The 12,542-nt window shown below is 34.7% G+C and overlaps 1 protein-coding gene across 6 annotated transcripts in view; it reads left to right on the plus strand.

Annotated features, from left to right (window-relative positions):
* VPS13B (vacuolar protein sorting 13 homolog B) overlaps positions 1–12,542 on the plus strand; it is a 1,000,970-nt gene that overhangs the window by 927,552 nt on the left and 60,876 nt on the right. For all 6 annotated transcript variants that reach the window (XM_077167321.1, XM_077167322.1, XM_077167317.1 and 3 more), the window contains one exon: positions 8,355–8,510. In XM_077167321.1, the coding sequence (XP_077023436.1) occupies positions 8,355–8,510 (156 nt within the window). The remainder of the gene's footprint in view (positions 1–8,354; positions 8,511–12,542) is intronic.

Below are 12,542 nucleotides of genomic sequence, written 5' to 3' on the forward strand. Positions count from 1 at the left end.
AGAAGATTTTTACTTGTCTTTTAGCATTATTTCATACTCTCTGAACACCTTGAAATTCAACTGAATCTGCCCCTGACAGTGAAAAAGCAGCAATGAACAAGATGCTTCATTGTATTTGTTATGCTAATTTAATGTTATGAAATGTACTGTCATTCCGCTTAGACTCTTGCATTCCTATCAAGTGATATAACTTTAATCTGTTTAATTTGCTTTCCAGATATTATTATTATAGATAGACAAGGATTTCTTAAAGTAGTTTAACTTAATTTTAATCTCTGTGCTCACCTATTATATCGTTTTGGGTCTACTTGATGCTTTTTTTTTCTTAAGCAGTTTTATTGAGATAAACTCACATACTGTGCAATCCACCTAACGTGTGCAATCAGTGTCTTCTACTATAGTCGTTGACTGTGCATTCATCAACACAATCACTTCTGAAACATTTTCATTCACAAGATGGTTCACTATGTTATCCAGTCCCGTATTTCACCTTCTGGCTTTCCTTCTAGTAATGAAATTACAAACCTAAATTTTCCCTTTCAACCACAATCACACACACATACCATCACTGTTAATTATACTCTCTATGATGTGCTACCATCACCTCTTTTCAAACATTTATAATCAACCTTACAACATATTCTGCACAAATTAAACATCAGCTCCTCATTCTCTGCCCTCATTCTATCTTCTGGTGACCTATGTTCTAGATATTAGCATCATAAGTGTGCTAGGTATATTTAGTTCATATTAGCAAAGTCATACAATATTTGTCCTTTTGTGTCAGGCTTATTTCACACAACGTAATGTCCTCAATGTTCATCCATGTGGTCATATATGTCATTACTCATATATGACTACATATGACTACATAGCTGAATAATATTCCACCATATGTATATATACATTCTGTCTATCCATTCATAGATGGATAGATGTGTTGTCTATCTATCCATGGACACCTGGACACCTGGGTTGTCTCCATCTTTTAACAATTGTAAATAATGCCACTGTGAACATCAGTTAGCAAATATCTGTTCACATCCCTGCTTTCAGATCTTCTGAGTATACACCTAGAAGCGGGATTCCCAGATCATGTGACAGTTCTATACTTAGCTTCTTGAGGAACCACCAAGCTGTCTTTTACACCACTGTACCATTCTACATTCCCACCAGTAATGAATAAGTGTTCCTATTGCTCCACATCCTCTTCAACACTTGTAGTTTTCTGTTTTTAAAAGTGGCCATTCTAGTAGATGTGAAATGATATCTTATTGTAGTTTTGATTTGCACTTCTCCAATAAATAGTAATGTTGCACATCTTTTCATGTGCTTTTTTAGCCATTTGTTTGTATATCCTCTTTGAAAAAATGTCTATTCAAATCTTTTACCCATTTTTTTAATTGTCTTTTTATTGTTGAGTTGTCAGGTTTCTTTATGTATCTTGAATACTAAACCTTATCAAATAGGAGAAGTTTCCAGATATTTCCCCTTTTGAGTAGGCTGCCATTTCGTCCACTTGACAAAGTCTTTTGAAGCACGAAAGTATTCATTTTAGAGGAGGTCCCATTTATATTTTCCTTCAGTGCTTGTGCTTTGGGTATATAATCTAAGGAACCATATCCTACCAAAAGATCTTAAAGATGCTTCCTACATTTCCTTCTAATAGTTTTATGGTTCTTGCTCTTTATATTTAAGTCTTTGATCCATTTTGAGCTAAGTTTTGTGTAAGGTGTGAGATGGGATCATTCTTTTGGGTATGGATACCCAGTTCTCCCAACACTATTTGTTGAAGAGACTGCTCTGTCCCAATTGGGTAGACTTGACAGCCTTGTCAAAAATTAATTTTCCATAGATGTGAGGGTCTATTTATGAACTCTCAGTTCGATTCATTTGGTCAATATGTCTATCTTTATGCTAATAATATGCTGTTTTGACCACTATAGCTTTGTAATATGCTTTAAAGTCAGGAAGTGTGAGTCTTTCAACTTTATTTTTCTTCTTCAGTATGTTTTTATCTATTTAGGGCCCCTTACCCTTCTAAATAAATTTGGTAATTGGCCTTTCCAATTCTTCAAGGTAGACTTGGAATTTGATTGGGATTGCATTGAATCTATAAATCAGTTGGGGTAGAATTGACATCTTTTTAAAGGAAGTTGCAAAAAAACAAAACAAAAATAATACAGAGAATACCAGTATACCCTCCACCCAGATATAATTTGTTATATCATTCTATTTAGCTATCTATTTATGTCTGTCATTTATCTATTTTTTAAACATTGGAAAATAAACATCATCCTTCTTAAACACTTAATATTTATATGTTTATTACCTAAGAACAAGGTAATAAACCATGTTTATTACATGGTTTGTTACTATAACCATGGTAAGTACAATCAATTATCAAGTTCAAGAAATTTAATATTGATATAAAGCATAAAGTCCATGTTCCAATTTTTTTTATATATCTCAGTAATGACCTTTTGAGCATTTTCTCCTCCATTATAGCTCCAGTCCAGAATTATATATTGCAGTTAATTGCTAATTGTCTTTTTAGTCTCTTTCTATTTTATTTTTATTGAGATATCTTCACAAGCCATACAGTCCATCCAAAGTATGCGATCAGTGGCTCACAATATCATCACATAGTTGTGTATTCATGACAGTGATCATTTTTAGAATGTTTGCATCACTCCAGGAAAAGAAATTTAAAAAAAAAGTAAAAACTCCATACCCCATACCCCTCCCTCTCATTGACTACTAGCTAGTATTGCACTCTGCCAATTTGTTTTACCCCTTATCCCCCCCCATTATTTATTTATTTTTTGTCCTTATTTTTTCACTCATCTGTCCATGCCCTTTATAAAGGGAGCATAAGCCACAAGGTTTTCATAATCACACGGTCACATTGTAAAAGCTGTATAATTATACAGTTGTCTTCAAGAATCAAGGCCACTGGAATAAAGTTCAGAGTTTCAGGTATTTCCTTCTAGCTATTCTGATATACAAAAACTTACAAGGTGTACTATATAATGCATAAGAATATGCATCCGTATATGCATAAGGATAACCTCTCAACTCTATTTGAAATCTCTTAGCTGCTGAAGCTTTATTTTGTCTCATTTCCCTTTTCCCCTTTTTGGTCAAGAAGGTTTTCTCAATCCCATGATGCCGGGTCCTAGCTTGTTCCAAGAGTCAGGTTCCTTGTTGCCAGGGAGATTTACACCCATGGGAGTCATGTCCCACGTTGAGGGAGTGTGTGTATAGGGGGAAAGCAATCAGTGAATTAACCTGCTGAGTTGGTTTAGAGAGAGAGGCCACATTTGAGCAATGAAAGAGTTCTCTGGAGATGACTCTTAGGCCTAATTTTAAGTAGGCTTAGCCTATACTTTGCAGGAATAAGTTTGCCCATGGGCAAATCCCAAGATAGAGGGCTCAACCTATTGAATTGGTTGTCCCCAATGCTTGCGAGAATATCAGGAATTTCCCAGGTGGGGAAGTTTAATATTTCCCCCTTTCTCTCCAGTTCTTGGAGGGGACTTTACAAATACTTTTTATTCTTTACCTCAATTACTCTTAGTTGTATCCAGGTATCACACTAATCTTTACACACCAACAAGATCTCATGTCCCATTCAAGATTCCATGTAATTATGGTGTTCGAGTAAACTGACCATACACTTTAAATTAGATAGTACATTACCAAAAATATAAATTTTGCACCAAATAAACATCTCTTCCTTTGCTCTCACATAGAAGTTGAGGTTTTAAGATATAGACCATATCATCCTTTACCTTGTATTCTGATTTACCTTAGTCTTATCCAGATCAGCTTCATTCATATCTCTAGTTGAAATCTGATCATTTTTTCAACTTTTTAAACAGTTGCTATATGGGGTAATACTGACTTATATAGCTTCAGAGCTCTAACTCTGAGTCTCAGGTGCCAAACAAACACCCAAAGTTCCAGGGAATGAGAATTGACATAATGTTTAGTCTTCCAGTCCATGAACATGGGATGTTCTTCCATTTATTTAGGTCTTCTTTGATTTCTTTTAGCAATGCTTTGTAGTTTTCTGAATATGGGTCCTTTACATCCTTGGTTAAATTTATTCCTAGATATTTGGTTCTTTTAGTTGCTATTGTATACTTGATGGTTTAATAGCAGTAGTGCAATGTCTGAATTATGAATGTTATTGATTTTCAGTTTAATATTGTTATCCATGAAAAACAAATACCTATTGAATAGCCATTCAAAGGATAAATCTTTTCTAAATATTTTCATTTGTCATTCATTTTATGATACTATTTTATGCACAAATATCATTACTAATTTTTTTAAACAGGTTGTTTTACTTATTTTTTCTTTCATTAACCTTGATTTATTTGTTTATTCATAGATATTTTTTGAATACCTATTGGGCACTAGGCTCTTGAATTAGAGTGAGGAGTTCCTAGAAGTTTAAAAGATGAATATGTAATATTTCTCATATACATTCAACAGATTGGGGAGATTTTGAAGTCATGTAGGTTTATAGTTTCTCTTTAGAACATCATATATTACTGTACAGTGAATTATTATAAAATGCAAAAATTCACAAATGAGTCTGAAGACAAATTTTAATTTGTGATTATTGAGGTGTAAATAATATTGACAGCAGTTTTTAAATAGTGAAATATTTAAGTCTCTGAAAAGTAACTTGTACCTTCATCATTTATATTTTTAAGTGTAACTTAAAATATTTACTTGCCCACCCTCTTGTCCTTTTCTTCCTTGGTGTACTCTTTTTTTTCCTAGATTTCATCTTGCTTTTCTTTCTTAATCTATCAATTCAGGAATTTTCCTTTGGACATGGCTGTGGGTGATCCTCAGAGCTAATCTCCAACTCCCTGATCAGTAATTCAGTTGTGTTTTGTATTGAAAAAATGAGTTGAAAGCTATATATGCTCCAACTTGAGATCCTCAATGGGAAACTGTGAATTTAGTCTGACTGTTAGCATTAGCGCTGAGCGGGTGGGGGTGGGGGTTATCTGCTAGAAAAAAAGAAACTATGATCCCTTGGGAACTTCCATGAGGGGGTGGCCACTATGCAACTTACCTTATTGCTTAGTTTCAGTTCTCATTGAAAAGCTCAAAAAAGAGTGGGTCTTATTTGACTTTTTTTTTCCCCTAATAAAAAATACTAGACACTAACTAGGCTGAAGAGAATGAGATGCCTGGATAGAAAAGATGGTGGAGGAAGTGAGTCAGTAAGGGAAACCTAATAGGAAAGAGTTGAAAGAATATTTCAAATCAATAAGAGTGCATAAAAATACTTTGGAATCTGGACAAAAGGGATAGTATCTTTTGGTAAGACAATTGCTTTCCTGTCCCCCATGTTTCTCTTTCTGTCTCACAGTTATCTTCCTGCCTTCACCCTCTACTTTTACCCTTCTGTGAACACATCGCTCACAAATACAGAATCTTTTCATGGCTACCTACTAATTCCCAAATAAAGTGAAAATTCCTTAGCTTAGTAAATCAGTCCAATCACAATATAGATCTACCTGTCTGACATTATTCCCCACCCTTTTTGTTATGTTCACAGTCAGTAGAGACTATGAACTTTGCCCTAAACATGACTTCTACTTTCACATATTTTATTGTCCATTTGGCCCAGAAAGGAATTCTGATCTTTGCCAATTAAAATCCTTATCAAACACTGAGTGAGACCCAACATGAAGCCTGAAAGAGGCCCTCCCTTTAGACTCCTTAAGCACTTTTTAACCTCTCCTAAGACCTCTTGGTATAGTTATTTATGCATGTCTTATTTTCCTTAAGATCACAAGCTCCCTGCAGGGCAAAGAATGCCCTACTTATTTGCTCTACCATGCCTAGTATATTGCCTTCCTTTTAGTACCTGAATAATGAAAATATATTGAAAGAATTGTAGAAAGAAATTTCATTAGAATCAGGTAATCTAACTCAAATTTCACACTTTTTATGCCTCATCTTATAGTTCTATATTGAAATTAAATAGATATATAGGTATTAGTTATTAAATATATACTTTGCAGTACTTGTACAAGTGAAATCTTAGTTAGCAGGTCTAGCAGGAATAGAACTTCATACTGCTCACTTGGTATCGTAGATATCTGAGCAACTTCCATCTAGTGCCCAAATCCAGTGCCACAGGTACACAGTCAGTGGTATTGCAGCATAAAGAGGACTAGAATACACCCTGGGCCTCCTGAATTCTTTTATTTGTAGTTTTGCTTTCTTAAGAATGTAATTCCTTTCTTAGTACTTTATATGTATCTGTTTGCCAATGATATTTTGATGGTTTTAAACAGCAGACCAACCACTACAAATATTTAACTGATGATACACATAGGGAGAAGTGGTATAAATGCCCCTCCCTTAACTTTTCTATGTGACATAAACCCAAATGTATCTAAACTTTCATAATTCAAATAAAATATATGTGCCAACATTCAGGGAACAAAGAGCTAACAAACGAAACCTGACAGCACATCCCTTGGTGACACTCAGTCATTAAAAACTGTCTATACAGATTGGACAGCTATCTAAAACTGAGCTCATATGCAAATCTGAACACTCATCTATTAAAACTGTATCTCATATGTTAGGTCTTTGTTTAGAGTCCATGAAATTTTCAGGAAAAATTATAGCTGAACTTGACCTCAAGTACCTTGCCTCATTATTCTTTGGTCCTTACCAGCTACTAGTCTCTCCAAAGAAAACAACTTTTTTGTTTCTTTTAGTTTTGTGTGTACCCTGAGCTCTATTCCCAGTTGCTGCTATAAAAAACTGAAATGGTTCCAAACATTGCTATTGTTTCTCTCTTTCTCTTTTCTTTCTTTTTTTTCTCTGTAACTAATGTTTTAACATCAAAGATACTCTGGTACTTTCATGTTGCAGAATATATATAAAACCATATTTTCCCTAAAGGTATTTGCTGCCCAGGATTTTTTTGTCGTTGTTAGTTCCTAGCCTTTGTTAGAAGTCATCTGAGTGGTAGGCTTTTGATTTCACAGAATCACTGACAGTTGTGTGAAGAGGAACTTCAGTAGCCATGTTCAAAGCAGGGAGTTAGGAGATTTTTGAATCATTTTCTTCAAAAACTTAAAAACAGAAAAACCACCTTGATGATCCACCAAAAATCACCTTGTAATGACCAGTGACCCTGGGAAATTTTAAAACTCAGGCACTTTTAAAATTGAATTATGAGGGCTCCTTTTGATGCTAAAACTAGAAAATAATCTTGCTTCCATCAAAAGATCTCTATTATGATGGCAATTTCCTTATAAATCCTTAATATATTTATGTTAAGTCTGTTATGATAGCTCTAATAGAAAGAACATTTTCAAAGTTTTATTCACTCTATTAATTGGGAAAGTATTCCATGAGATTAGCCTTTAGTTAATTCTTTTAAAAATTATATACAGTGTATAGGAAAATATTAAATTAAGTTTGTGTATCATAAAAATTTTCCTAAAATATCGGTTTTAGTTCCTTATACTTATTAATCATATAGAATAGTGTCTATTTTAATTTAAACATGTGTCCTAAATTGTGTTTTGTTCCAAATACCTATTTAGTTAAATTGATTTTCTTAGTTGCAGATAGTGGATATGAGTGGAAATAGTAAGTAAATAAATGATGATAAAAGAAATCCAAATAGTACCAAAATTGGAAATACTATACAAATAAATTTAAAAATGAGTGAGGAAATTCAATTAATAAAAATTACTATAAATACATACTAAAAATAGTAAAAACAGACATTTTCTCTTACATTAAAAACTTGGTGATAAAGCTAATTAAAAACATGTGATCTTTTCATGTGAGAATATGTTAAATGAGCTGCTTCTTCAAATTGCTGTTTGTTTTTTTTGTTTTTTTTTTATCATAAAGAAAAATAAGGAATGGCAACTTCGGGTCAAAATAATGCCACAAACCAAATTTAGCTTTAATTATTGTCTAGCCATAAGAAGGAATAAACTCTCAGCCAAGACCAAAGTTCTTTGATCTCACATTTCAACCTTCTTGTCCTCCAGATAAATGAAATGGTGTTTTCTCAAATGTTCAACAGACCTTCTACCATTTGATAGGACAATTATTTTTAAGAAGGTTTAAAATGTGATCTGGAAAACCACATTGACTCTATGTGGCATATTTGCTATTCTTAGCCTGGTTGAATAAGCTAGAAATGGATGAATAATGCGGGTTAAAAAGAAAACAGATGCTAAATATTACAAATAGGAAGGTTTTCCAGCAATGAGACCTTCGTTTTAGGACTAGATTTTTGTTGGCACTTTTGGCATTATGACGATTATTGTTTCTCTCTCCAGCTGTTACACATCTGTATTGAAGGTTGGGGCAACTGGCGTTGGTCAGAGCCCTTCAGTGTGGACCATGCTGGGACTTTTATTAGAACAATTCAATACAAGGGTCGAACTGCTTCACTCATTATCAAGGTTCAGCAACTCAGTGGAGTGCAAAAACAGGTAAGCCTCCTTATGTTCAAGATCCAGACAGTTCTTAATTATATATGTAATGGTGGGGAAACTTGAATAAATTAAACAATGAATAATAGTAAACTCACAGTGGCTATGCCTAGTTATGCTACCCCCTACCCCCCATGTGAGCTGAGCACCTCATAAGTACTTGATGATGATCCTGGTGAGGATGACGACTTCAACCCCCTTCTCCCATGTCTTTTACAAGACCTGCTAACGAGCAGTAAAATTTACTGATTTTAGTTTCACCTCTTCTCCCTGTCACCACCTACCTTCTGGTAGAGGTGCTAATGAGCTGTGAAATGGCCAAAAGGCCTTTACTGAGGAGGAAAAGAAGGACAAAGGACAGTGGGGACTCTGGATAATCCAATAGTGGATAAGCAGGAATTGGTTCTCATTCATGTAAGAATTATCTGCATGGAAGCAGTGTGGTACTTTCCCATGACAGAGTGGGCCTGGGTCTCCAGCAAGCTGTTTTTTTCCTAGGAGTTCATATTAACCACAGTAAAAATTCACTGCAGTCTAACTCTTGGCATATAAAACCTCAGCTCTCAGCACATATTTTTACGTATTTTATAAAACTTCCTTTTGGCTGTTTTTGAAGTTCTAAGACTGCAAAGGGGAAAAAAGTATCTGACACTTTTTTTGTATGTTCTTAAGATGTGAAAATGTGGTTTTTAAAAGATACTTTTAGAGCACAGAGCATATGAGAAGAGTAAAAGAAAAAAAGGAAGTATTAAAATCTGAAAACTGGCTTCACTGCACAAATAATAACTGGATTTGTCATAAGAATTTTAACATATACATCTGCATCTGGATAATAACAGTCTATGCAGAGCTTATGTGAAAGTGAGGACATGATAGAAATAGCACTCAGTCCCTGGAAAAATGGGCTTTTCTTATCGAGCTGCAGGGGCTTATTCCATTGGTATATGCCAGAAGGTAAGCAGGAAGCAGCTGTTGAGGTAATTAGTAGGACCAATACCAGGTACATTTTTGGTCTGCACCTAATAGGGAGCTGGACTTTGTGTTCTCGTTATTGGAGGCAACAGAAATGAAGACAGCTATAGCAGAGGAGTCCCAGAAAAGAAGTATGGAAAAGTCTTCCCAATAAACTGATCATTCTTCAGGGTATTTATTGATTTCCTATAGTGGAACAGGGTAAAATGGAAGACGCTAAATATGTGACATAATCTCTGTTCTTAAATGGCACATTTCTATAAACCCAACAATGAATACAATTGACAGTGTGAAGGAAATTTACAGGTTTCATAAAGAACATACAACTTAAGCAAGGCTTTGATGTAGAATTTGAATTCAGAGAGAGCATCTCATACAGAAATACAGAATGAGTGAGTTTTATTGAATGATTCGTGAGGGGACCAGCGTATATAGGGTGAGCTTTGAGCTAGAGTCTTAAGAACAAGAAGTGTTACAAACTCCCGTTTACTCTTCTTACATTGATGTAAGAGAACTCTCTTGCATCAATATACACTTACTAAATATCTGCCCAATATATACATACTGCTTTATGATTCTGTCACTCATGAGCTTGTAAGACTATCCATCCACATTGCCATTCACTAACTTGCCTGAGAAATGATGAGTTATTCAGAATCTCTTTAAATACTTCAGATTATGAGAGGATCACTTGCTCAGAGCAGCCCTTTCAGTTGTTGGTTGTTTCCAACTATAAGTTCTTTCCTAATTTTGAGCCAAACTGTCACTATTAAGCCAGCTTTTACCATTCCCCAGTACTTAAGAAGAGTATATAAGTATACAAAAACATGTGAAGACCCTGCAAATCAATTCTTCTCTATTTTGCACCCCAAATATGAGGAGAGCTAGCATGTCTCCCCTTAATTTCCTTCTCTAATGTGCATCTGAACCCCCTGGAGAGCTTGTTGGGTTCCACCCTGAGAGTTTCTGATTTAATAAGTGTTTTAGTTTGTAAAAGTTGCTAGAATGCAATATACCAGAAATGGAATGGCTTTTAGAAAGGGAATTTATTAAGTTTCAAGTTTGCAGTTCTAAAACTGTGAAAATGTCCAAGTTAAGAGGTTGCCTTCATTCAGAAAGACTGGTGCTGTCCAGGGCAGCTCTGTCAAGTGGGAAGTCATGTGACTGGTGTCTGCTGGGGTCTTTGGATTCTGGACACCTTTCTCAGCTGGGAAGGCACATGACAACATCTGCTAGCTTTTTCCTCATTTTATAAGGCTTCCCCAGGGGCGCCTTCCTTTCACATCTCCAAAGGTCTGACTGTGTGGGCTCTGTTGGTTCTAAAGCTCTTTCCAAAATGGTTCCCTCTTGAAGGGCTCTAGTAAGCAATGCCACCTGGAATGGGTAGAGACACATCTCCATGGAAACAGTAAAAAAGTTCCCACCCAGCAATACTGAATGAGGAGTAAAGGACATAGCTTTTCTGGGGGTACATCATAGCTTCAAACCAGCACAACAGGTCTCGGGTATGGTCTGAACATTTGCATTTCTACCAAGTTCCCAGATGATATTGAAGCTGCTAGTCCAGGGACCACACTTTGACTACCAAAACTCTAGTCTAAACTTTCCCAGAGCCTTTGCCTTTTTAGCATATGGTTGCCAAACACTGACCATTTAATGGTATGGCCTGGTGGTTAAGATCACAGGCAACCTGGGTCCAAAGCCTACATCTGTGTCATCTTCAGCTTTTAACCTAAAAAAAAAATGCCTGAAGGCATTTAACCTCATTATGAATCAATTCCTTCACCTGTAAAATAGGGATAGTAATAGTGCCCTCCTCATAAAGTTAGTGTGAAGATTAAATGAGTTGTATAGGTTAAGTGCTCACAATAGTGTCTGGGCCACTGTAATAGCCCAGTAAACTTTACTTTTATTAAAATGAAATATGCCCAAGAATGAGCAACACCAATTGGACTTTTTTCTTAGTACTGTAGCAGTACTCTTGTTATTGGATATTTAGTGTATATTTTCAAGGAGCAACATTAAATTTCAGTGATAGTAATATTCCTGAGCAGCTATTACACATTGCAACAGTATACTAGAAGTCAAAAAGTTGATCATATTAAAACTATACTTTAAAAATATTCTTAAAAAGGTTTCCCTGTCTTTTTTTTTTTTCTGGTTATGAACTCTTTTCCAACCCTAGCTCTTATTACCTATGACCTTAGACAAATTTCTTAACCCTTGTGTTCCTGCTATTCCTTCTGTAAAAGAAAGCACCCCAATAAATACTAGTTTACTGTTATTATTTTATGTTAGCTATTATAAAATGTAAACACAGAAAAATATGATAAAGAAAATAAAAATTACCCATAGTCCTACCATTGAAAGATAAATATTATAATTACTTTGGTATTTTTTTCTACTCTTTTTTTCTATTTTTTTAACCGACTTGAGTCTTGGTTGTAGTTACAACCAGGTTTTCAACTTGGTTTTTCCCTCACTTTGTATGTTGAGTATCTCTTCATGTTATTTAAAATTCCCTGAAATTATCTTTTTAATAGTTGCATAATAATTTATTATCTGGTTCATCAAAATGTATTTAGCCATTCTTGTATTCTTGAACTTTTAGATTATTTCCAATTTCCCACTATGGTAAAGATATCCTGAAATAATTACCTTTGTATATAAATATATGTTCTGAATATTTCTTTAAAATTATTAGCTACGAAACTGAATTACATGAGCAAAGGGTATGGACATTTTTGAGGCACTTGCATGCATTTTGCCAACCAAAAAAGTATACTTTTTTTTAACCCAAATTCATTAGACTGTGTCTCACCAGACTCTTATTATGGCAACACTAATTTTTTTAAATGTTTTTTATTGTGAAATATATATATAAAGAAAGAAAAAGCAATAATTTTCAAAGTGCACTCTGACGAGTAGCTATAGAACAGTTTTCATAGTTTGGTATGAAACTGTGGTATTCCACAGTTTCAGGTTTTTCCTTCTTGCTGCTTCAAACACTGGGAGCTAAAAGAAATATCAGTATAGTGATTTGGCAGTCATACTCACCTG

The sequence above is a fragment of the Tamandua tetradactyla genome, chromosome 6 (genome assembly GCF_023851605.1).
Source record: "Tamandua tetradactyla isolate mTamTet1 chromosome 6, mTamTet1.pri, whole genome shotgun sequence".
Lineage (NCBI taxonomy): Eukaryota > Metazoa > Chordata > Mammalia > Pilosa > Myrmecophagidae > Tamandua > Tamandua tetradactyla.